This window comes from Hipposideros armiger, unplaced genomic scaffold (genome assembly GCF_001890085.2).
Source record: "Hipposideros armiger isolate ML-2016 unplaced genomic scaffold, ASM189008v1 scaffold_8, whole genome shotgun sequence".
NCBI classification, from domain to species: Eukaryota; Metazoa; Chordata; class Mammalia; order Chiroptera; family Hipposideridae; genus Hipposideros; species Hipposideros armiger.
In genome coordinates, this window is record NW_017731358.1 from 212,024 (window position 1) to 239,467 (window position 27,444).

At 35.4% G+C, this 27,444-nt stretch overlaps 1 protein-coding gene across 1 annotated transcript in view; it reads left to right on the plus strand.

The window, feature by feature from the left end:
• The window catches only part of OPA1 (OPA1 mitochondrial dynamin like GTPase), a 91,866-nt gene that overhangs the window by 51,641 nt on the left and 12,781 nt on the right, over positions 1-27,444 (plus strand). The window contains exons 21-28 of the mRNA XM_019650783.1: positions 987-1,152; positions 3,132-3,284; positions 4,640-4,748; positions 5,245-5,324; positions 9,221-9,361; positions 11,246-11,362; positions 12,864-12,957; positions 13,454-13,564. Of these exons, the coding sequence (XP_019506328.1) occupies positions 987-1,152; positions 3,132-3,284; positions 4,640-4,748; positions 5,245-5,324; positions 9,221-9,361; positions 11,246-11,362; positions 12,864-12,957; positions 13,454-13,564 (971 nt within the window). The remainder of the gene's footprint in view (positions 1-986; positions 1,153-3,131; positions 3,285-4,639; positions 4,749-5,244; positions 5,325-9,220; positions 9,362-11,245; positions 11,363-12,863; positions 12,958-13,453; positions 13,565-27,444) is intronic.

A 27,444-nucleotide genomic window follows, 5' to 3' on the forward strand; every position in this document is an offset into this window, starting at 1 on the left:
TCTGTGTCATGTAAGATGTCTTTTAAGGCTGAATTTTCAACTTTTGATTATGCATCTTTTATATTGTTACCTTAATCATGAAGTGTTGAACAGTTTTACCTAGCAATATCCCATAATGTCTCTGTGCTCTGTGCTATGGTCTGATAAATTGTTAAAATTATACCAAGAAGTTTTCAGCCTTGGACTCCATTTCACAGTCAATACATACAAAGTATGTATAAATATTTGGCAAGTAAGCCAATGAAAAGATGCTTATTATTAGTCATTAGGGAAATGCAAATTAAAACCACAATGAGATACCACTATAAACCTATTAGAATGACTAAAATTAAAAGGACTATACCAGGAGTTGGCAAGATGCTGAGATTCTGCAACTCTCATACTCTGCTATTGGGAATGTTAAACGGTCCAACCATTTTAGAAAACAGTTTGGCAATATTTTAAAAAGTTAAATATATAATTACCATATGACCAGCCATTCCACTTGTAGACATTTGCCCAAGAGGAACAAAAGCATAAGTGTGTACAAAGACTTGTACATGAATGCTCATAGCAGCTTTATTTGTAATGGACAAAACTGGTTGAAACAACCCAAATGACCATCAGCAAGCAAATAAATAAACAGATTTCATGTAATGGAGTGCTACTCAGCAATAAAAAGAAGTGAAATATTGGTATACCCAACATCGATAAATCTCAGAATAATTATGCTAAAGAAGACAGACAAAATATCATGCTGTATGATTGCATTTATAAAAAATTATGGAAAATACAAACTAATCTGTGGTGACAAAGCAGATCCGGTGGTTGCAGCTTTTGGGGATGATGGATAAGTCCTTTATCTTGACTGGTAACGCGCAGGTGTGTGCATATGTCAAAACTTTAAATATATGCTATTTCTTGTAAGTTAATGATACTTTAATAAAGTTCTTTTTTAAAAACTTAATATTTAAATTTGGTGTTCTTGAAACTGTTTTTGATTTCAGGGAGGAAATCCTTCAGCAATCTTTGTGGGAAAGAGTATCAACTCATGTGATTGAAAACATCTATCTTCCAGCTGCACAGACCATGAATTCAGGCACTTTTAATACGACAGTGGATATCAAGCTTAAACAGTGGACTGATAAACAGCTTCCTAATAAAGCAGTAGAGGTTAGGATATAATTTAATTAAATGGGTAAGAAGCATTATCTGAAGGGAGTAGGAGCTGTGAATTTTAGGTTTTAAGCCCATGCCAGCCACTATCTTTCTTTTTGGTCTTTATCCTCCATTTATTCTTTATTTCTCATTTTGTGTTGGGATTTACCTTAATGCTGCTACCAGCTACTACTGTTAAAAAATTTACTAATTGGTATGGTGTTGGTCTGAGGATGTTGGTTCTTCTTTCAAATGCTAGCCACAGATAGCATTGAACAAAGCCAGCAACATTTGCTTGAATGTGAAATATTTTTTACTTATTTCTGTGGATAGAGATTTCATAAGAAAAATGTTTAATCGAGGAAACATTTAATTTAGTGATTTTCTGCAAGGCTCAATTATACTTAAATAATCATTTCCTTAGTTAAGATCCTGCCAGAAGGTTAGACTGGTATTACAAGTATAAGAAGGTCCCTTAAAGAATGCATTTCTGTTACTCACGAATCTTGGCTCCACCACTTAGCACCTGGGTCATCCTTGGACTAGTTGCTTAAACTTTGTGTTGTCTCATCTGTAAAATAGGAATGATAATATTGCCTACCTCATAGATTGTTATGAGGAGTAAATGAGTTAATATATGTGAAATACTTAGACAATACCTGGTCCTTGGTAACTGCTCAGTAAATGCCAGCTGCTGTTATGATGATGGTGACCGTAGTTCAAGTTGATCTGCCATGCATATTACTCTGAGAATGATTGTTCTAGCTGAGAGTCAGTGTGTCCTGTGCTTCTGTGTGAGGGTGCTCACAAAATTAGAATCAGTGTTAAAAAATAATTTTTCATACCTACCTTAGAAACAAAATGTCTGTTTCTGATTTTTCAGGTGTACTTCACCCCTTTCCTATCCTGCTCCGGTCGTAGCTTCTTCCTTTGTTCTCAGTTCCTTAAGCCTTCCTTTCCAGGAATTCTGACAGCCGCTCTACCTAAGCTGCACATAGAGCTGCTGCTACTACTTTACTAGCTCTCCGCCCCTCTGGTCCTAATATTCTTCTGGGCCCTGTCTCCTAATAGGGTATTTTTATATCCTAGGGTTCAAACAGGAGAAGTGGTCCTAAAAACAGTAATAGTTTTGTCTCCTGCTGCTTTCCCCTACACACCTGGCTGTGGTAGAAGGATGTGGACCTGCTGAAGGGCTGCAAACATCGATTGTAATACCTCTCTGTGTATTCTTGGACAGTCACCTTTCTTTATGCCAGATGTCTTAACGTTTAAAATGAAGAAGGCTAAATATAACATACAGCATTAACTCGCCCACTTGATCTTAAGTAGATTTTGTTCTTAGCTACTCTGGACACCGCTCCTCCTTTCACTGTTCAGGTAATTAGGAGTTGACTGTAATACAAGGCTGCATAATGCTCAGCTATGTTTGAAAGTTGTTGGTGCATTGTTTCATATATTTGCATAAATGTAAAGATATGAAGGAGACTAAATCATTAAGAAGTTTTAAGCCTTTCACAGTGTGGCAGAAACAGGCAAGTTCAGGTATTGTACAGAATGAAATAAGTGAACTAAGTCTGGTGGCTGGCCAGAGTGCATACCTCAACTAAAGGGGGCAGCTCTTGTTCAGCTCAGCAGGTGCTGCTGTGTATGAATGAGGGTACCGTGTTGTCAGATAGTTCAAGAGAGGCAGAAGTATAGATTTGTGTGTGAAGCCTCTTAATTTTTAAATACTGGCTACTAATTTTTAAAAGTTTAAAACTAGCAAAATATATCAGGAGGTCAAATCTACCCTACCAGCTACCACTGTAGGCTCTCCAGGCCAGAGTTTGTATTTGCCGACTTTTTTTTTTTTTTCAAATGTGGTTTTGTCTGTATTTTCTGATAAGCTGGTTTATCACATCTAGTTGATTTTAATGTGTGTGTTTATTTTTCATGTTACATATTAAGTAAAAGTGTATAGTATAAATACAACTTTTTCTTTTAAATAATTCTAGGTTGCTTGGGAAACCCTACAAGAAGAATTTTCCCGCTTCATGACAGAACCGAAAGGAAAAGAGCATGATGACATATTTGATAAACTTAAAGAGGCTGTTAAGGAAGAAAGCATTAAACGCCACAAGTGGAATGATTTTGCAGAGGACAGCTTGGTATGTCGTTTGTATATTAGGGCATCAGCCTCGTATATTTATATAGTTTCTCAAATTGATACCCTTTTATAGGAGACTATTTTTATGTGACTATTTAGATTCTGAATTTAAAATAATAAAAGAAATGGATTTACAATCTGTAATTGACCCTTTGATATTTCTCTGCTCTCCTATAATTGCCCTCTGCTATTTTTTTTTTTTTTTTGGCTATCATTTCAGAAAAATGCCAAACTTCACTTCTCCGTACACAGGCTTCTTGTAAACTTCAACAAATTGCCATCCACTAACATAAACTGATAGAGGATAACTGCTTTTCATTTTACCATCTATGGTAATGAATTTAGATGCATTGGTTTTCAGTGGATTTGAGTCATAAAATGTTAGACTCCTAAAATCATAACGCTAACTACCATTTATTGAATGCTTACAAGGTGCCAGAAATTCTGCTGTGTATTTTATTTAGTTCTTAAGCAGCCCTATTATTGTTGTTGGCAAAGCTAGGATACAAGCTGAATTCTGTCTAATTAAGAAGCCTGGCTCCTGACCTCCGCCACCTGATAAACCTTGTGTTATGTAGAACATTCTCATCACCATAATCAAACCTTTTTAAGCACATGCTCTGCTCAGACAGTTATGAGAGGCACTGTTGAAGGATAAGATGAAGCAGTTTTCTGGGAAAATGCATATCTGACTATGGGCTGGTCGTAATTGTAATGTTTTTGGAAGGAATATTTGTCTTCATATTTGAAAACTATATTCTTGTTAGATGCCTTGTTGAGACTGGCTTTCTGAAAGAATGGTGTCATTTTCATTCATTCATTCAAGAATTACAAAATTTGGAAACTAATTTTCTTAGAATAAATAACTGACATTTACTTTTGGTTGCTTAGACCTTTTAAACTTCCCTCCATTACATTTTTCATTGCTGTTACCAGTGAGATAATGGTGTGTTTTTTTCTGCTCTCTATTTTGAAAATGCTGATATATAGGTCATATGGCAAAAGAGAGGTAGAGATTATCTGAATCATTAACTCCTGAAAACTAGGGTTCTGGGTGTTGAATTTTACGTAGTTAAATGTGTACTATCCCCCCCCCCCTGCCTCCCCTGCCCATGATCTTAGAGATGGTCAGCTCATTTAATTTGGGCTAGAAGAAAATATCCAGTTTGCTTTTCAGACAAATAAGCAGGCAGATAATAAGACGTCCTGCATTTTTGTGGAAGGGACATACTTTTATGTTGTTTTAGTTAGGTATATCTGTTATTTTGGATATTTGCTAAGCTGTCAATTTGAGTAAAATTACTAAATGATAACACACAAATCAAATTAGCTGTTTTCTTTTCTTTATTGTTTCAGAGGGTTATTCAACACAATGCTTTAGAAGACCGGTCCATATCTGATAAACAGCAGTGGGATGCAGCTATTTATTTTATGGAAGAGGCTCTTCAGGCTCGTCTCAAGGATAGTAAGTAGGGACACAGATTATTGAATTTTGAGTATTCCCAGTGATGAAGAAATTATCCAATTTCAGTGAACATTTGTTAAAAAAATTAATATTTTAGGGTCTTTGTCATTAATACTATAGTTGAATATTATCTGTGGGATTTTTCAGTCAACTGCTTAGTAACTACCAAAAATATTAAATAAATTGGACACATGTTTATGTATTCATAATCTAAAAAGCTATAATTTAAACTATTTTAGTGTTTGCTACTATACTTATTAGAACTTTATAAGCAATTGTACTTTTTATAGATTCTAAACATATAATTAAATTCTTATATTTGTGCTCTATCAATCATATAGTTATATAATTTTTTTTTACTTCAACTAACTTTATATTGATATGTCACTTTGAAGTAGTTAAGAGAGCAAGAATATTACTATTATAGTTATAGTTTATGTACTTGGTAAGTGATAAAATTCTTGATGAATTAATAAAAATTAAAAAATTTTTTTAGCCGAAAATGCAATTGAAAACATGGTGGGTCCAGACTGGAAAAAGAGGTGGTTATACTGGCAGAATCGGACCCAAGAACAGGTAAAAAACAAATCTCTGGTCTTATGATTTGTATGTAATCATACAAATGATGTAATTTTGTCAATTTTTATTCAAGCATTAAAATATAACCTTTGCATTCCTCCAGACCAATCTAATTTCAAATGTTTATGTCAACTTTTCTAAAATATAATGAATCTTTAAAATGAACAGTAAACTATGAGTGAAAGGTTTTTTTTAAGTGAAATAGCTGTATTATTAAAAGAAAGGGGAAATGAAACACTCCTCCTTTATGGTGGATTTCTTTGTTCAATTCCCTTATTTGAGGTAAAATGAAGATTAAAGTTATAAAAAGAAGAAAAAGAATGATAAGGATTTCAGAGGATGTAAAATGAGTATGATTAAAATAAAAGATATAACTTTTTTTTTTTTTTTTTTTAGCTGAGCCATCCTGCCACCTGTTGGCAGCTCAGCTCGGGCCCATGTGGGAATCGAACCAGTGACTCTGTTGCTCAAAGCTCACACTCTTGAGCGAGCTCTTAACCAACTGAGCCACTCGGCCAACCCTAAAAGATATAACTTTTTAAAACTTCATTCTATTATATTATCTCTGGGTTTTTCTGTGGTCTATTCAGATGATTTTATTCATTTACAATTTTTGCTCCTGTGTTCACAAAATAAGTATAAAAATTCAGACAGGAGGCAGAATTGTAGAATTCATGTATTTACATTTAATGAGCCCTTCAGAAGAATAAAATGGTAAAGGCAAGAATAAATGACTTTGCAAGTAAGAGGGAAAATGTGTAAATCATTAAAGTCCCCATCCCCCACTCTTTTTATTCATTCCCTATTGTTATGGCTTTTTTTCCCATCTAGCATTCAGCATTACACGACTATCTCATTCTTTATTCCTTAGATAAAAAGCGTATAAATAATATATAGAAATAGAATACATAAATAAAGGAACTAATGAATAAGAAAAAGAGGTGGCATCCAATCCACTTTTTTTCTTGTTTCTGAATCCATGTGATTAGAGAAAGGAGACAAAGATATGGAAATATTGAGAGAGGAGATAAAGAGAATGAAAAAAATTACTGGATCACATATTATTCCCATTTTCTTATTTTTTGTTTTCATTTTAAATACAGAGGAAATTATATAATCAATACCCTATCTTTCCTAATTTCATGCATTTCTTGTTTCATAAGCTGTCTATCAGATGTGAGTCCCAATTTGTCTTAAAATAGTGAAGGGACAGTCTTCCTCTTTTTTCTGATATGATTTTTTATTGAAAATGGAGTCGCTGAAGAGAATCTTCAGAAGTAGACAGAGTCAGTGGCTGGACTATTCCTGTGTTCAGGGTTTATCAGTTATCTTTGCTCTACAGATGGGCTGAGAGGAAGAGGTCTGTCAGAAGAGAACTTCTAGGGGATCTATCAGAGGTTTCTGATTTTGAGACAGGAAGAGGCCTTGACTGGAAAAAACCAGTGTAAGGCAAATAAACTCCAAAGAAAAATGATGCCTGACCTTAAAGGCCTAGTGAAATTAGGCTTAAAGTCCCCAGAACAATTAATGATAACAGAACTTATCAATTTTATGGTAAATGTGCTTTGGCCAAGCACTCTCAGAAAGGATTTCTGTTTGTAAGTTATTTTTCTCAGGAACTTGAACTCATAGGAGATCCCTTCAAGAGAAGCAGAGGAATTGGTTTTAAGGTTAATGCAAATAGCTGCCGCTTAGAAGAGGAATATGGGAACCCTTCAGAGAAGAGCCTTCACCTTCCAGGGTTCAGGGCAGCATGCAAGGCCCAGTCTACTTTAGAGCAGAGGCCGTAATTTAGAGTGTGGAGGCGAGGGCATCAGAATTGTCTGGGGACATGTTTGTATAGGTCTGTTTTTCTTTTCTTTTTTTTTTTTTTTAATTCATGTTTATTGGGGTGACAATTGTTAGTAAAGTTACATAGGTTTCAAGTGTACAATTCTGTAATACATCAATCTATATATCATGTTGTGTGTTCACCACCCAGAGTCAGTTCTCCTTCCATCACCGTGTATTTGATGCCTTTTATCCTCATCTACACCCCCGCACCCTCTGATGGCCACTAAACTATTATCTGTGTCTATGAATTTTTGTTTCTTCCTTTGTTTGTCTTGTTCCTTTGTTGTTTTCAGTTTTTACATACCACATATCAGTGAAATCATGTGGTTCTCGACTTTTTCTGTCTGACTTATTTCACTTAGCGTAATGATCTCAAGATCCATCCATGTTGTCGCAAATGGCACTATTTTATCTTTTCTTATGGCAGAATAATATTCCATCGTGTAGTGTTTGTTTTCTTTTTTAAAACAAAGGCTCGCGTCAGACTCATTGAATCGAGTTCAAATCAAGTTCTTCTCTAACCTTTCCAACCCTCCTACTCCCAGTTGAAAACCACTGTTCTAGACCGAGAGGTTACAGTAAGAAACAGATCGTAGAAAAGGTTAAGAATATCTCCAGGTCTCATTGCAAGTTTAGGGTAACTGTAACAGATCCTCCTGCCTTTTTATTTATTTATTTATTTATTTATTTTTTGTAGAGGGCAGTGTCACTGGCCCTCATATGTGGGATCTGAACCGGGGCCCACTGGCGTCCCAAGCCAGTTCTTAACCATCGCGCCACTCCGCTGGCCCCCTCCTGCCTTTTTGAGTGACCGGATTTAGCAGGAATAGAAACTTAAGATTGTCCTGTGTTAAAGATGAGAAATCCATGCTCTGAAAACTTTTGTGCTTTTGTAGTGTTATTTTTTCCTTAGTTTTCTAGGAAAAATCCATCCCTTTGAAACATTCTCACCTTGTCTGAGCTGAACTAACACAGATCTTGGTTAGGATATTTGGGAGAGTAGTGTTGGCCTGAAGACCAAGTGAGGTGGGGACAGGTGGACAGGTGGAAGTGAAAACAGGACAGGAAGAGTTGGAGAATATCATATTTAGAGATTTCCTTCCTACTGCAGACAAAATAGCAGATGTTTAAGGAAACAGTGAAATTTCTTCTTATTAAATAATGTTTCTTCTAAAATGTCATGTTTTCAGAGATTAGGAACTAGCAGATTCATTTACAAGCCAATTATTTGTGTTTAAGTGTTATTCTTGTGTAAATACTCAGATTCTGTAGCTTGGTACAGTTCGGGCTAAGTGCTGTGGTAGTAATTTATTTACAGTAATCAGTAAATTTGAAGCTATTTCCTTCTACTGTGCAATTTTGAAAGAAGGATTGAAAAATGAAAAGATACACTTAATTTGACACTGTATAAGAATCTGATTTTTGAACTTATCACTAGTATGTATATGTTTTCCTCCTTTGGTGAAAGATTATGAACATTGATAGAGAAGAGACTGGAAGTGAACTTAAGAATGATAGGCACCTCACAGAAGCAGTCTAAAGCACAATTTTTTTTAAAAGGCTTAAAAAAATCAAACTATGAATTTTATGTTTATTTTATCGGAAAAGAGACATGTCAACAGGCACAAGTCCTTACAGTCTTCTATATAGTTGTTAGATATGAGGCATTTATAGAACATTATCTCTTCCCAGGTATTCAGGGTACTTTTTCCTAGACTAAAATCATACCCTAAAGTCAAGAAAGCATATATAGTAAGGTGCCTGGTGCTGTAACTTCGACAGTAAGATATTTTAGCAAAAGTGAAATAAAACAAATGGGCTAATTCTTTTTTTTTCTTCTTTCTCCCCCACCCCCCTTTAATAATTCCAGGTTGTTCTGCATTCATAAGCCAGTGGCACTGTATTTATAAGCCAAGGCACTATGTTCTTTCTTGTTTGTTGTGATTGAGCTTGTATCACCTCATGTGCAATAGCAATATATTTATAAAAATTGGGACTCTGTTTTTATAAGTATGCCAAACAAATCATGAACTAAACCTCATCTTTTAAACATTTTAAAGTGTGTTCACAATGAAACCAAGAATGAATTAGAGAAGATGTTGAAATGCAATGAGGAACACCCAGCTTATCTTGCAAGTGATGAGATAACCACAGTCCGAAAGAATCTTGAATCCCGAGGCGTAGCAGTAGATCCAAGCTTGGTAATAATATGCCAAAAAGCATGAACTTGCTTCGTTAATCTTTGTTTCTTGTAGTAAATGTTACTACTTCTCATGTGTTATATATTTAAGTGCATATATTTAAGTGCTTGATGTGACTTTGATCATGTGTACTTTTGCTGACAGTAAAAACTCATTTTGATGGTATAAAGAGTAGAAGTTTTATTTTATTGCTTTTTAAGTGTAGCGCTTTAATTTGTAAATAGGCAAATTGAGATGTAGAAAAGTGAAGTACCTGGGCAAGTTCAGTTAGTTCTGGAAAAAGGGGATGAACCCCCCCACGCCCCCATCCCACCCAGATCTCTACCATATTACACTGTTTCAGGTTTCAAAGTATAATTTCTGTTTAAATGTGGCTCATTTTTATATATGTTTTTCCAATCAAATGTACCTTAATCAGGTATAAGTGGATTTAGAAAAATGTGAATGTTAAGTTTTTATTAAATTGGATAATGCCTTCGGGCTATTATTTCTATTTTTCCTCACTTATAGTAAATATGAAGATAAAAATAATTACAGTTTAGACTACTTTTTGCTTACCTTCATGATGCTTATTTGGGGAAAATTTAAAAAAAAAAAAAAACATAAAAACTCTTTCTGGGCCTGTGTTCCCTAGTTAGGAATCAAAACCTTAGTTTAATATTAGCTTAAGTTAGCTTAAGTGAAACCCGATGAGAAAAGTAATTCCAGTGGGGAAAACAATCATAAGAAATTTCAGAGCCACATATAAATTATTTTAAAGATCATCTGCTATTTATGTTTTCTGCATTTGAGAAATGAGTATACTTATTTTAAATTTCACCAGAGGTCAGAACAAAAAAGGAAAACTGGTGAAAGTCAAAGCAATTAAAGCTGTAGCAAATAATGCTGACATCTAGCATTATTTATAAATTGAAAACGAAATTAAGACTAATGATTACGTGAAATTATTAGTTAAATGTAGATTTAATGTATCCACATTGGTCCTACTTCTCAATAAGTTGTATTCAGTTTGATAGTTTGATATTTTTAAACTTTATGTGACTACTAAGTGTTGACACTTTGGTTAACACAATAGGAGGGATTTGGCCAATATTTTAGGATATGAATGGCTGCGTATCTTAATTACTTTCTGTGAGCAAGCAAATCTCAGGTTTTTTCCAAGAGACATTTTGTTCAGTGCACTTTATGACGTTTAAAATAGGTAACAAAGCACTATTACAAGAATTGTGGATGGACTAGGTGTCAGGAGATGGGAATTCTAGTACAGTTCCATTCCATTAGCTAGTAAATATTACCTTTAGTAATTGATGTAATCTCTTTGAACCCACTTTTATCATCTGTCAAATGGTGGTGATGATACCTGATTTACCTACTTACTATTATTATTGTTATGCTCAAAAAAGGACAATGGTGTGCAAGAATTTTGAACACTAACAGTCTACATAGTAATGACGTGGTGGGGGTTCTGTTACCGAGGTAACTGAAATTTAATAATCAGAAAGGAAATAATGTTGGGTTGATGAACATGGCGTAACGCCAGCGTCCAAGGCTCACACCCTCTTCTTGCCTTGGACTCTTATCTCTAACTAGAGAAAGTGAACCCCATACCCTGTCCACTCGGCAAGATGATTATCTGAATATAATGACAATGCTTGTTGAAAACACTGCAAATTTTGAAGTACATAAACTCGTAATAGTAAATCTAATCTTTGACTTGAAAAACATTTTAATGGATCAAAAAGGTTGATAGCATAACAACATTGACATTGGTTTTAATTCACTTTTTTTATAAATAAGCTTTGCATAGGTCTTTTCAGAATGTGTTTTATCAACCCGAAGAGTGCATAGTAACCCTTTTGTCTTTGTTATCTTTTTTCATTTAAGATTAAGGACACATGGCACCAAGTTTATAGAAGACATTTCTTAAAAACAGCTCTAAACCATTGCAACCTGTGTCGAAGAGGCTTTTATTACTACCAAAGGCATTTTGTAGATTCTGAGGTAAGGTTTCCAAAAACAAGGAGAAATAATTTTTAGTGATATCTATTTAGATGCTTAACAGTAATCTTTAGCTTTAGCATTAATTTTTAAGTCCTTTGTTCTTGGGAAAGAGTATGCATGAATTACAAAGAATAAACCTAACCCTTTTCTTTCAAAGGTATTTACCACTTTGGTAGTATCTGCATCTTACTTACATGCACATTATCCCACTTCCTATAAGACTGTGTGTGCCTATAAATACTTAACCTCTTTTTAAGTTGTTTTATAAGAAATAATTTTTTTATGTTAGAAAATAATACATTCCCATTGTAGGAAGTAACTTCAATAAATAAATGTGTGTGGTGTGTGTGTGTGTGGTGTGTTGTGTGCGTGTGTGTGTGTGTGCGTGCGTGCGTGTGTGCACACGTGTGTGCACACACACACACAAAAGAGAATAGTCACTTATAATCCCTGACCTAGAAGTAATTTTAGTTGACATTTTTATGTATTTCTGTTCATTTCTTTCTATACACAGTTGTATGTATAAACTATCCATTTGCATAGTGGAAATCATACTGCAAAACAATTTTTTATTGTGCTGTTTTCCTGTATTGTAATTTTTTCTTTATATCACTAAAACCTTGCTTTAAATAATTCTTTTGAAGAACTGTGTAAAGTTCTTGGGACAGTTGTCAGTAGTTTAATATCACATTTTACAAAGTAACCTCTAGGTGGCAGCAGACTGATGTATTTTGAGCATTTTCTTACAAGTAGAAATGTTTTTTGTTTTTCTAGTCCTTTTTTTCTTTTAATTATTTTTTATTATGAAATACACATTTTTTAGAATTAGTTTCAGCTGTACAACACAGTGTAATAGTTATACTTTTGTAGAAATGTTTTTTAATGTATCCTTCTGCAAGAGCTCTATTAATCAATCTTGACCCCTAACATGCTTTTCTTTTGCATTCTCAGCAACTTAAAAGAAATGTACCTAAGTAAAAAGTTGCAAGTTTTTTGTATAATTTTAATTGTTGAGAAGATTTCTACAGAATAAGCTTCTTTTTAAGAAATATCATTAATTTATTTTCATATACAGCTGAATTTCAAAAATTTCTTGAGTACACACTCAAAGAAAAGAGGTTAACCTAAGGACATATTTAAGATAACATGGTTGTTCGTTGAAACTAACTACAAATTGAGGGTATATGTGCTATATATTTCTACTTGTATATTATAAGGTAACGAAATGCTGTACTTCCTAAGTTTATTTGCTTTGTCATTGGAATCAGAGCAAAACAGTATAGATGTGGGAAAAATAGAACACAAGTCATGCAGAATTTGATGGTGCCTGTGCAGAAAAGATTCAGCAACTTATACCTGCAATAGGAATATGTGTGTTAGGTAAATCTGAATGTTTATTTAAAGCTTAAGACATAGATACTCACTTTAGTAGTTGTCTGCGCTTATGATCCAGTTTATGTTTAACTCTGCACCTGGTAATCTTAGTTACCTACTATTTCAGCTGGAATGCAATGACGTCGTCCTGTTCTGGCGAATACAGCGCATGCTGGCTATCACGGCAAACACTTTACGACAGCAGCTCACAAACACTGAAGGTAAGCCACAGAGGGACCACTTTCTAATTTCGGCATCTAAAATAATAGTAAGAACATCCATTTTTAATATGATGCCAAAATACTTCCTTTAAAATAGATTTATTTCAAAAACCGGAAATTATTATTTGCCTTAAAAATAGTAATGAAAATAAATCATAATTGAAAACATTGCTCCCAACATACCAGGCATCTCCCTTCGTTACCCAAAAACTGTTGGGAAAGGACTCCTAGGTATCAGGTTTTTTTGAGAAATCTGTTCTTTTGTTAATGTGTTAGGGCTTGAGAATATGACTTTCTCTGAGAATATGGGAGTAGTTTTATGTTGTTAAAAGTACTGTATAACAATAGAGATTCTCCTAATAACTGAAAAATCTAAACTTAATAGATCTAATGTGATGGGAAAAATAAGAACTTACTCTCCATATATTGTTAATTTTATCATCCTTGTACATTCATAAAAACAGAGCTCCTCACGTGTTTTATTTACTTTTAACAGTCAGACGATTAGAGAAAAATGTTAAAGAAGTATTAGAAGATTTTGCTGAAGACGGCGAGAAGAAGGTTAAATTGCTTACTGGTAAACGAGTTCAACTGGCTGAAGACCTCAGTAAGTAGTTCGTTCTGCCTTTCACCTTACTGCCTTCTTATCTTCTCCATATCCACTTATTTGTTCACCCATTCAAACTCAAACTTATAGAAAAATATATACAAAGAACTCTTTTCCTTGAAGTATTTGAGTGAAAGTTGCTGACTTGAAGCCCCTTCATTTCCAAGTACTTTAATGTGTGTTTCTTAGGAACAAGGATTTTCTCCTAGCAACCATCAAAATCAGGATGTTAACACTGATACATTACTACATCTAATTTCAGACCCCATTCAAGTGGCCCCTGTTGTCTTAATGTTGTCCTTTCCTGTAACAAGATGTTCTGTGCTCGTCTTGTGCTTTCCCTGACCCAGCTTTCTTTTTTTTGGAGTATGGTATTTAGAAATCAAGAGCTGGGAACTAGATTGTTATTGGAATCTCACTTTTCCCAAACTCTCTCAGTGGATAGAGCTAAGGAGTAAATATTTTGTGTGTGCGTGTACATGTGTAGAAACATATACACGTATTTGCATCTTTATTCCTAATCATGTGTATATGTCTATATTGAAAACCAGAAGTTGACACCAATACTTTCCATTTTAATCCAATAATATAAGGTTTATTCTAGTTTTCTTTTTTTCCATATTTATAATTCCTTTTTCTGACGACAGAAACCTGGCTTCAAATATTCTAATATATTTACTTATTTTGATCAGACCCCCTTTATGTAACCAAACTTGTCTCTGTCTCTGTTCCCTCCGTTCTGCACAAACATTCTTTCACCCAGCTCCGGCTCTTGTTACCAACTCCAGGCCACCGCCACAGGGCCTCAGCCTGTGTTCATACCTTTTTTGCCTCATCTGTGCTCCGACATCATCTGTCAGATTGCCCTTCTTTATTGAGTGCTGTGGACTGAGCTCATGCTCTGACCCTTATGCCAGACGTCTGCCCTTTGCCCTTCTCATTCTTCCTTCCCCCGACCCCGCACGCAAGGACGCCCTCACCTGAGGCCAGACCATGCTTTTGTGGAGACACCTCTTCATCCTACTTGTGTTCCAACAGCCTGCACCGGCCTGCACTCCCTGCAGATACTCTCCCCGCTGCTGGGCCAGACCACGTCCATCCCCATATGATCGCCCTCTTAAGCCTGGGCAGGCTGTGGCACCTAAGCGAGGCAATATGGCTTTCCCTGCCCCTCCCTTTGTGTCCCCGCCACTCCCAACCCAGCTTGGCCTTACTAATCGCTTTGTGACTTTGAGGGGATAGTTGGTTCCTTCCTGATGCTGGTAGGTTCCTAGCTTTAAGATGTTTTGATTGCATATTAAGATTTGCTTAGATTCTTGAAAACCCAAGGAAGTTAGCGAAACATTAGTGTTATTAAATGAAAATAAAAATACCAGGGATTGGTGCTTCTGTTTGAGTTTACCTCGTTACAGGTTTCTCTTATTTCAGCTTCATGAAATACAGTATTTTTCCTTGCAGTGTACACTTAAGTTTACTATCTGGTGAGTTTTCTCATATTTCTGATGTCTAAAAGAAAGCAGATGCTGAGCAGGCAGAAGCTTTTCAAATCTGAAAACAGTTTCTAAGCTGAATTTATATCACTACAATACAATCACTAGAGAATTTGAGTGAGTAGGCAGTTTTCCTATTTTATACCCTGTGTCTAAGAAGCGTGCTGTCCTCCGTCGCTTGTCATCTTATTCTCTCTTCATTTTGCTCTAGTTACCTGAGCTCCTCATTTCTTTCTGTTTTTCCTTCTGTTCTTTAATCTTTTTTGAAACACATCCCATTTTAACTTTTATTTCCATTTTCTGTTGCTTTTTAGTTTTTTTCATGTCACTTTGTCAACATAATTCACTTTGTATTAACTTACAGAAGATCTATGTTTAACTCGGAACTGCTGTTTAGTTGCTGTGTTATCTTAGGCAAGGTATCTCGCAGAGCCATTGCTTCTTTGTTTGTAAAAACATCACTCTAATAGTTATTGCATAGGGTTGTTAGGAGAATTAGTTCAAAAACATTTGGAAGGCCTGCTTCATAATTTTATGCTAAATTAGCACTGTTATGAGGTATGTCAGTGTCACAATGTATACAAATGTATTTCCTTTGTATCCCTCAGGACATAGTTATCAGACAGTGAAGTACTTCAGTGTATTTTACCAGTATATACCTTTTCAAGGGGTTAAAAAAACGATGTGTCTTTTCTTATGTTTTATAATAGAGCCTCATGCACAATCCCATCACTTTGCATTCCCAATCTGATTAAAGAAAATGCATTACTAACACATATTTGTGCACTGTCGGGCCAGGTCTCCTACTGGTTTTCCTGAGAAAGGACTCATATGGCTCCCTTGATGTGATTTACTACTTTTATACATATAAAATTATGGTCGCGTTAATGTACCAGATAATGTCCTTGGAAGCGAATGTTCCACCAGTGACTCAGCTTCATCCATCAGTCACACTAAGGGAGATGAGCCGTGACTTTGTCCATGAGTTAAAAACAATCTTGAGAGTACCTTTCCTTACCGGTTTTCTTCAGTCTAACACTTGGGAATATGGTCATGGATACTTTTCAGCCAGAAAACTTTCAAAGTTTAACAGTTACTACTGTATCATACAGAATACGCTAGTGTAGCATATTCAGTTAGAACATAGTGTGTTAGTTAATGGAATTTAGAAAAGAGAGGCAGTCAAGAGAGTTTTGCTATAATTCTAAAATAGTACAGGGTAGACTATTGTAGAGATTGGTAAAGTTTGATGCATCATACCTGTTGCTAGTCTTAAATTTGCCTGATTTTAAATCACTTCACCACTGTACTTTGGAGCTTCACCAACTGATCATCCTTTAGCATTCTCTCATATTCTGGAGAAGATCTCCCATGCTCACTAATGAAAGGAAACCGTGAAGCTAGATAGAGTTAGGAAGGTCCCAGAAATGAGAGTCGAGCCCACCGCTTGTGGTCGCAGGAGGCTCATGGGAAAAGGAGTCACATAGGAAGCAGAACTCTTTAGAGATGTGGCAGATCCTATAGCTGGAGCAGGGAAAGGCCAGGATGAACCTGAGGCATCTTAAGATGTAGAAAGTGTGGAAGTACTTGAAGGATGATGGGGACACGTCAGCGGAATACAGAGCCAGCTTGAAGAGTCTCCAGCTGGCCCAAACCAGGACACTTTTGGCTTCAAACTAATGACAATTATAAATTGTAACCCACTGAGTAAAAGAAATTCATAGATTGATAAGTATATAAATAAATGAATAAAATCAGTGATGAGGAATGGAATGTTTGTATAATCACAGAGTATCTCCACACAGAAAAACAAGGGGAACACTTTACAGTGGAGAAGCCTGGCAATAACCACATTAATCCGTCGGTCTAAGTAATGACCAAATCAGACTTGTGTGCTACCTGACAGAATGCAGCGAGAACCCAGCATCACATGTGGGCAAGTTGTGTAACTAAGTTCTCATAACGATACAGCAGACAAACCTAAGTTAAGATCCAGTGGACACAATAACTAGCATGTAACCTTTACATGTATCAAGATCATGAGAGACAAGGAAAGACTAAGGAACTATTCCAGGTTGAAGGAGACTAAAGAACATGGGGGAAAAATTACAATGTGTGATCCTGAACTGGATCTTTTTGCGCTAAAGGACATTTATGGCACAGTTGGTGAAACTTGAATGGGATCTGAGGGTTATGTGGTAGTAGTACATCACTGTTAATTTTAAAGCTTTCATTGTTAAATTGGGATTATTTAGGATAATATTATTTATAGCTAATAGACTATTTGGGGCTTATGGGACATAATGACAGTAAATGAGTCAGGAAAAATCTTGTTCTTACAACTTTTCTTACAACTTTTCTCTAAGTCTGAGATTATTTTTATACAAAAGAGTGAAAAGGGTTTAAATTTATTTTTATAACTGATAATGGGTCAGGGTCATATGAAGATAATTTAGAGAAACAAGACTTTTGAAAACATGATCTCTAAAGATGTTAAAAGGCTGAGCTACCTCGTGGACAATGTAATAAGATATTTAGCTCATCTTTTCACCTTAATTTCTTCTTTGCAGTATCAGTGTCACACTTAGACCTGTGCAGTGTTTAGATATGCCCACTATGACTTTGATGAAATTATTTTGATTTTATAGTGAATTTTATCTCAAAGGATTTTCATAGATATTTAAATACATTGTTAACTTGGATAAAATCTATATGGGTTCCCAGCATAATTTTTAATAATGTTTCTAATCTACTTATTCAAACAGGCTACAATTTTAGAATGCTTTCTTTGGAGAGGGGAAAATTGGTATATTATAGCTAAAATCAGAGTTTTTCTTTCTATTATGATCTATTTTATGATTTATAAAATCTGCTTTATGATTATCATTATATAAAACAACTAATAGTGTTAGCATCGCACAGCCATTTTGAAGAATTTGTCTCCATTCCCCCCAAAGCTGAGTATCTGGGCACTGGTAACAATTGCTGGGAGTTTTGCTAAACTGGAATTCTCTTATTGTTTGTTCTATGAATATTGTATCAGTTGTTAACTGGGTTATTATGAGTTTTTGGACCAAACTTAGGTTTATTTTTTCACTAAAACCCGAGTTACACTTTTCATTCTCTGTGTACATAATCAAAGAATCACTGATTCCCAGGAATCAAAGGGGCAAATTCCAATTACTTAGATCTCTCTTTCTAAGACCTGTAGTCTTTCTCTCCTGATTTTACAATAAATTCCTTTTCAGTTTTGTATAAGAACTTGAAGCTGTTTATTAATGTATATTCGAATACTTTTCCTGTGCCAGATATTAAGTTATGTGCTTTATTTACATACATTCTCATAGGTACATTTTTCTCATTTTATAGATAAAGAAAAGAAGGCTGAGAAACACATAGGTAGTAAGTGGTAAAGTCAGGATTTGAGATCAGGTCTTTTAACTACCACGCTGAATCAATTTGAGAAAAAAACCTCACGCCAATGGAAAATGTAAACACGTAAAATGGTCCTTTATATTTAGAAGCTTCCATAGTTAACAATGTCCTTTATGGAGTAGGTCAGAAAGTCATACATATTAGTGATGATCACCATCGTCCTATGTACTTCCTACACTATAAAAAGCTTTACAATTTAAGCTGTCAAATGATAGGAAAACTTTGATAGAATTAGAACATCTGGGTAAGAGAATGCTCAAGTACAGATGAAGCCACTAAACAGGTTGAAGGAAGTTAGTTTTCTTTATATGACTTGTAGCCATGTCTCGAAGTATATACTCTGTCAAACTCCACCATAGTTGAGTAGTATCTGAGTTGCCCAAAATTCAGACACAACTTTTCAGTGTGATGTGTTCCTGCTTAGAGACTTAAAGTCCAGCTATAACAGATACAGAACCTTTAATTGAGCAATTAAGCCTTTTTGTTGAGTGTTGAAATGTTTTATATAGTAAGCTTCAGTGTATTTCTTCATGTTTCTTATACTTTATTTGAATAGAAGATGTGCTTCAGTCAAACCTGAATACTTGATATTTACATTTCATGTGCCAGTGAAATGTGAAAACATTGGAAAGCTCCTTTGCCCCGTTGCACAGGCCCATTTTAATGACATAGTCCGATGTCCTTAATGTTAAAAACAGTGTGGCTTAAAGAGGCTGGTAAATTAGAATTTTCCAATATCCGCGGCTTTCTTCTTCCGCAGCTAATTTGCTCTGCTGCCTCCCTACGCGAGGTGGCAACATCTGGCCTTTTTACTCGAGCGGGAGGATTAGCGGGGAGGAATCCCAGCAGCGTGCGCGGCCTCTTGCCTCTGTTGACCGTTCTTTATTGTCTGATGCCTGAGCATCTCCCAGACAGCAAGCAATTGTTTCTTGAAACTTAAAGTTTGTTTCTCTTGGGATTATACAATGCTGGTGGGGCTCGTCTTTGTGTCTCTTCACTTTCCCAGTGTCCTCTTACCCTCCATCCTATGCTTTCTCTTGATGATTAGAAAAGAGCAAAGATACAAGCTTTGTATCTTAGTGTGCTGGAGATTGAGTTTTGACTCTAAAAACTTAGAAATATAGACTACAGATGGAAATTTGTTTTTTGCTCTGAGCTACGTATTCAGTAACAGAAATCATTTTTATAATGAAAACTGTGTTCTTCATAATTAACGTACAAGTGCATTTTTGAAATCATGGTGATAAAAAGGCAGCAGCAGAATGATTCATTCGGTACTGCCATTTTAAAAGCTAAGATCAGAAGTGAATTCACCAGAGCTGATTAAATCTACAAGGACCCTTTCAGTAGCTCTAAAACGTAATTCTAATTTATAGCATGGTTAAAAGAATATCTTCATTCCACTTTTAAAACTTGAATATAAAGTACACAGAGCATATTTAGATGGAACCCTTAGCCAAAAAGATTGTGTTGTTCTTCATTTAGAAAAGAAAAATATCAAGGCACTCTTGAATTTAATTTCTATAGGTTACTCCATATTCTTAAACTTATCCCATACCTACCATATGCTTAAGGGAAATTATGAATAAAAATGATGGCCATGAAGTAATGTGAGACTGAAAATAATCCTACAAAGATTATTATACTCAGAATCTGGAGCTTAAAATTACAGGAAAGGGAAGTTAAACGTGGGGTTCTGTCATGCATATTTTGACCGGTCTCCATAGGTGATTGTTACCATGTACCACCACCAACCCTCCTGCTCCCGAACCAGCACCTTAGAGAGTCTTTGTTCATAACAGCACAGTTTGTCATTTTATTAATTGGCATAAAATTGACATTTCTTGTTTCAGTAGGATAAACAGTGTAACTGTTAAAAATTTGGCAAGTCTTCAGAACTATATGTATGATAGCATGTTCATTTTGTTTCTGTAGATGTATCCAAAGAAAATTAATTAATTTATTTATTAATTAAAGGAAGAGAGGGTGATACTGAGCTGTAAAATTCTAGGTACCTAGGTCCAGAGGGGATTTAAAAAAAAAAAATCACACAGAGTAGAGTAAGGCACTTGCAGAGAAAGCCTGAACTTTAAGGACTGCAATCCCTATAGCATGATTTATATCTAAATAATGTTACTGCATTTCTTTCACCGAGAATTGTAAGACCTCAATACCGCTTTTCTCCTCTCTCCTAGCTTCCAGCACATTTCTAAGCAGTCTTTCCCCATTGTCTCTGTTTTCTTATATCACTCACTGTGCCTTCTTCTAGATCATTATCACTTGGTCCCCAACTGGTATTTTTCCTCTGCCCTACTTATTTACCTTCCTTCCGTGATTAAAAACCTTACCGAGGTTCTACCAGTGTTGTTTAATGGAGCAGAAGGTAGGCTTCCCACTATAGGCAACTGTCGATCAACCAAAATAACCAATTTAAGGAAAAAGAGGCACGTCAATTATGACTGTTCTGCCAAAGCGGTCTGGTTCTTCTACAAATTCTCCATACCTTGCCATGTTATATATTATATGTGTTCATTGACTGTTTGATCGTGACCTTTTAATACAGACTCTTCATTAGCCTCCTCGTCTTGACTTAGCAAAGAGGGAGAAGGACGCTCCTCTCCTCCTAAGGAGCCTTTCTTCCCCACGGTCATGCTGCAGAGCTCCGGTCTCCTTTCTCCTGAGAGCAGCTGGCGCTGGCTGCCTGCCGCCTGTACCACCCACTCCCTTGCCTATATCTTGTGCTCTGGCTTTCGTTCCGAGCAAAACCACTTTCTGGTCACCAGTGATTTCCTAATTGCCAATTCACCGAAACACTTGCATAATCTTTTATGTTTATTAGAAATTTTTAAGTTGATTGGAATATGTTCATTCTCTTTGACATTGATTTACTTTTTGGAATAGTTATTAGTAGAAATGAGTATATTTGGAAAATGGAAAGATTGGAATGTTTCTCTTCTTCACTACAGAGTAATAAATAAGGTAACTTCCATAGTAAGGTAAAATTGCCCAATTAAAGCATCTAAGGAAGATAGTGAAGGATCATTTTTACCTTGAGTCTGCATAGATGGAGTAGACTCCACTTTGAGGGGGTGATGGGGGAAGAAGGAGACACACACAAAAAATAAAGTAATCCTCAGGGGGAGTCTTCTGTGTTAGAGGAGTGGTTGTTTACACGCAGAATTCCACATCACGAGCCTGAGTGGTGTGCTTTCCAGGTTACTGATGAGGACGTCCAGATTCGAAAATGGGGCTTTAAGACTCAAGCACATTTTTTCATGGCCTAAATCTGTTTTTTAAAGGCAACGTTGAAGAGTATTGGTAAATTGGTACAAGATTAAAAGAATATTTACTTCTCTGTAATCTTATACAAGCTACTGGCACTCAGTGCCTTAATAACAAGTATGTCCTTTTTGCTTTTTTAAACTCNTTCTTTGTTCCTGTTCTAAACTGTTATTAACCACTAAAGTGAACCTTCTCCCCCGGGTTTGGCCTTTTGGTATTCACAGTGTTTTCAGAACCTAATTACAGATTAGTCTATATTTGAGACTTTTAGAGCAAGTAGCAGAAGACTCAAAAAGAATTGGAGAATAGCAGTATCATTTCATGTGGAGATAAAGAGACCCAAAACATGAATGGGTGTCAAATCATCTGAAGAAAAGAAAAAAGAGCAGGAACTTCATTCACCGAGACTGATGGTTTATGAGTTGGGGGTTATGGGAATATTCATGGCTGCATCAAGAAGCACAATGAATCAATGTTTGAAATAGTTCATCTTTTAAGTAAACAATGGGTAAATGGAAAATAGATCTAGAATTCACTACATGTAGTATTGGCTATTTCTGTGTAACAGATTTGTTCATCCCTTCCTGCATTGGTTTCATTTATCAAGTCAGTCACAAATTTTATAAGAATTCTCTAGCTATAAATATTTAATGCAAATATATAATAGAAAAGAGAGTTTGCTTTATAATTAGTCATGGTAACCTGTATACATATTTCTGTGGGAAAGTAATTTCTACTGGTGAAATAGTTAAATACAATAAGATTTGGGGATTTGAAAGCACTGTAATACTGGAACATTAATTTGGAAGGATCAGAGAGTAGAAAGTTTTAGTTGCTAACATTCAACTTTGATTTTCATGGATAACTCAGTTTTCTGTGCAGCCGGATGGCATAGTTATTATACAAGACAGTGCTGAAAACTTACATCAGAATTTAAAATGAATGCACTCAGATATGGGAAATAACGTTGGCTTATTTGTAATAGAGCCCCCTTGCAAAGCCTGCAATTATAGTTTCCTTTCTAAAGCCGTGTGCGTGTGTGTGCGCGTGTGTGTGTGTGTGTGTGTGTGTGTGGTCAGCATATTTTAGCCTTCTTAATAAAGTGAAGTAATTAAGTTGAAGTTTATTTTTCTACTGGTATTGTGTTCTGAGACCCGAGGATTCTGTTTCATGTTGCTTNAACCAAAATAACCAATTTAAGGAAAAAGAGGCACGTCAATTATGACTGTTCTGCCAAAGCGGTCTGGTTCTTCTACAAATTCTCCATACCTTGCCATGTTATATATTATATGTGTTCATTAACTGTTTGATCGTGACCTTTTAATACAGACTCTTCATTAGCCTCCTCGTCTTGACTTAGCAAAGAGGGAGAAGGACGCTCCTCTCCTCCTAAGGAGCCTTTCTTCCCCACGGTCATGCTGCACAGCTCCGGTCTCCTTTCTCCTGAGAGCAGCTGGCGCTGGCTGCCTGCCGCCTGTACCACCCACTCCCTTGCCTACATCTTGTGCTCTGGCTTTCGTCCCGAGCAAAACCACTTTCTGGTCACCAGTGATTTCCTAATTGCCAATTCACCGAAACACTTGCATAATCTTTTATGTTTATTAGAAATTTTTAAGTTGATTGGAATATGTTCATTCTCTTTGACATTGATTTACTTTTTGGAATAGTTATTAGTAGAAATGAGTATATTTGGAAAATGGAAAGATTGGAATGTTTCTCTTCTTCACTACAGAGTAATAAATAAGGTAACTTCCATAGTAAGGTAAAATTGCCCAATTAAAGCATCTAAGGAAGATAGTGAAGGATCATTTTTACCTTGAGTCTGCATAGATGGAGTAGACTCCACTTTGAGGGGGTGATGGGGGAAGAAGGAGACACACACAAAAAATAAAGTAATCCTCAGGGGGAGTCTTCTGTGTTAGAGGAGTGGTTGTTTACACGCAGAATTCCACATCACGAGCCTGAGTGGTGTGCTTTCCAGGTTACTGATGAGGAAGTCCAGATTCGAAAATGGGGCTTTAAGACTCAAGCACATTTTTTCATGGCCTAAATCTGTTTTTTAAAGGCAACGTTGAAGAGTATTGGTAAATTGGTACAAGATTAAAAGAATATTTACTTCTCTGTAATCTTATACAAGCTACTGGCACTCAGTGCCTTAATAACAAGTATGTCCTTTTTGCTTTTTTAAACTCAGCTGTAAACTGATTAAAAGTAAGAATGAAGATAAGAAAGGTCTCTTCAGTAATTTATGGATTGAATTTTTCATTTATCATTTTAAAGATTTGATTTACGTGTTGTTGTGATATGTGTGTATTCTTATGTATAAAAAGGCCAGTGCACGTAATTAAAGCTAGGAATTAGGCTATTTTTTTTTCCCTTGCTAATAATGCTTACCACTTCCTCAGTGACTGAGTTCAGAATGAAATAACATCTTTGAACTTGGGATTTAACTTTGATTTGGTTTGTCTTTTAATTATTTTATATATTCTCTCCATTTCTGAGATGGAAAAAATAGGCTCTAGTCATTGAAAACTAAATCTAATCATAAACAATCCATTTGGTTGTGAAACAGCATATTAAAAAATAGAATTAAGCAAGACATGAATAATTTTTTTGTTATTGTTTTTAAAGAACGGTCTTGAGGGACGAATTGCTGCACACTAAACTGGTAACCTCTGTGAAGCAACGCTCTCGGTAGTTGGAGAGGGGATTAAGGCAAAAGGAACTGTAATTTTTTTTAATATTTTATACATTTCTAAGCTGTTTCTTCTCCCAAATGAGCATAATTCAATTACCTTAAAATTTTCGTATTCTAAATGATCATAGTCATAGAAATGATGAGGCCTATTCTTGATGTGATGAGGCCTATTCACTTAAAAGTGAAAGACTATTTCCCCAAATAACAACCTCTTGGTGATTACGACACCAAGTGACATTTTATGGGACACGTAGTTGGGCTCATCATGGTGCCCTTCTTAGTGGTTAGGATTCACTTTGATGTCTTCTTATTTACAGTAATGGCCCATCATGAATCTGAATGAACTGAAGTTTTTCTTGAACTAGTCAAGTTCTCAAGCTTGTGCAACCCATTTAAGTTAATAGATTTTCTCTGCTTTAGTGTTAACCTACTGCGTATGGGAATAGTCCATTTCCATTTCTCTTAGAACAGCTGTTTCATCTATTCCTTAGTTTTAGTATTTTGAGTTATAGAAGGAAGTTTGCTATGTTTTCACCCCAGTTAGATCTTTTTTTCTGGGCCAAGGAATTCAAATCTTTTTAGTCTCTCCTTTATTGGCATCACTTCATGCTCTGAGTTATATATACAGACGGTACCTGTCTTCACCAAATACACTACCAGAATTTTAGGTGTTTTTGTTGTAATCCTTTTATTAACACAGAACTAGCACATATGCATTGTGGAAAATTAGAAAATATAGATGGCGAAATTTATTAAACACTTGCCACTACCCAGAGATAACTACTGTAACATTGAATTCTAACAAACCTTTTAATGTGGTCTTAGGGACATAATTTCTGTCATATTTCTGGAGCATATTTTCATGAAGATATCGTAGGTTGGCTTTCTCTTATACCCCAAATCTTTAGTTCATTGTCATTGCTTCTATTTCTGGTTTCTTATCTATCAGAGTAGGCTAAATTTTTCTTCCTTTTCTTCATATAAACTTATTTCAAAAAATAATTAGTTCACTGAGAGGAAAATCAGCATAAGTAAAAATAACACTTATGGTACCCGTTATTTTAAATAATAGGTCAGGTATTTCAGTGGCTATATTGTAGCAAACAAAGCATGTGCTGAAAATCAGTCTGCTTTGAAAATTAATCCTCACCTGTGTTCAGGTCCCTGGCACTTCCGATGTGTGCTTGCTTGTGCTTTCATTATGTCTCTCCTTTCTTCAAAGATGTTCAAGTCTTTCCCATCTTAAAACTGTTGGATTGATTCTTTCATGCACTCTAGCTACTTTTGATCTTGATTCTCTTTTAAAACAGGAAAACCTTTGAATGTTTGCCTGCTGCCTTCACTTTTAACCATCCACTCGATTCTTAACATTGTAATCTTTTATTCTCCTTTCTGAATAAAAATTGAAATTGTTTTTTCTAAGACAATCCAGAGAAAGCAATGAGCTAGGTGAAAGTTCAAGACTAGAAAGTATTCTCATGTAACTGCTTCCTTTGGGACTTCGGAATCAAATCCTGCTTGGAACTCTGTCTGTCACTTAACATTTATATGGAGCTTTACACTTTACACCATGTGTTATGTTTGTCCATGTTTGGGCCTTGTAAAGGCATAGGAGGCTTGTAAGGTATTATCCCCATTGTTCAGATGGGGAAATTGATGTTCACTGAGGGAAATGATTTAGCCAGTTACCTAAATATTTATGGCAAAGCTGGGACCAACAACATGTGTTAGAGATAGTATCATTTTAGGTATGTTCTGGGATTTTGTTCATCTTTAGTCTTTGGGTTTGTGCTTGTGGGTGACTATAGATAACCAAGTTCATATAATTTGGCTTCACTTTTTTATATTATTTTCAATGTGTTAGCTTTAGAGTTCACTCTCCTAGTTAAACTAATCATTAAATATGTAGAACAATGAATTTGTCTTCTTAAGACGTATGTAATATGTTTTGAAGAATGAAGTTTCATTTTTCAAAGAAGATAACCAGGTTTATAAATCTGTGTATATATTCTTATTGCTATTTCAATTTTTTCTTTTTTGTTTTCTTCTTTTAGAAAAAAAGAAATTGTGACTTAAAATTTAGAGGTGATTTTCTAAATTAATGAATATGTGAAATTAATTGTGAAGTTATTTTCATGTGAGCTTTATTATCTGTGAGCCTTATTGTGAAGGCTTATGAAACTAGTATCAGTAATGATACCTCTTTACAGGGTGGTTGTGAGACATAACAACTGAAAACTTTCTAATCAGCCTCACGAAATATGAATGCCTATTAGTTCTCCACAAGAGAAGTTTATTAATACTTTGTCCTAATACAGCATCATATTTAGGAGATATAATTGTATTTCACTTTTGCTTTTCATCTCACTTAATTCATAACTTTATTAAAGCCTGTAATTTTTTAATTCCATATTTTTTCATAAACTTTTAGTTTGGTTTATAAGTCAGAATTACATTCTCTGTTCTTCTGCTATTTTCTTTTACTTTTAAAATTACATTAATGAGCTGACTGTTTAAGAATCATTCTCATGATTCATTCATCTGTTACGCCTCCTTTTTAAAGCTTCAGCACTGAAGGTCTTTTGACAAACCAATATTTATAACAGTTTGACAGCGGGATGAGGAACAGCGTTTGTCTTTGTAACAGCTTGAAGAAAGACCCTTTCCAGGACCCGGTCATGCAGTTACAATCTTGACCTCTTTCTTATGCTGGGAACATACATACAGCAGCACCTCCCATGTGTTTTCTTGTCCCATTGACTGTCCATTCACTTCCCATCTGTTTTGCAGTCTTAAAGGAACAGAAAGGGCCCTCTTCTTATAAATCTGTCTTTGCAAGTGATAAATGATGTCCTGTCTCTTTAAGGGCTACCTGGGTGGTTTTCCTTTCTTAAAATGTTTCAACTTTCCTCCTAACAAAATTTAGAGTAAAATATACTTTTAAGAGTAAGAGGAAATAGAAAAGGAAAAAAAAA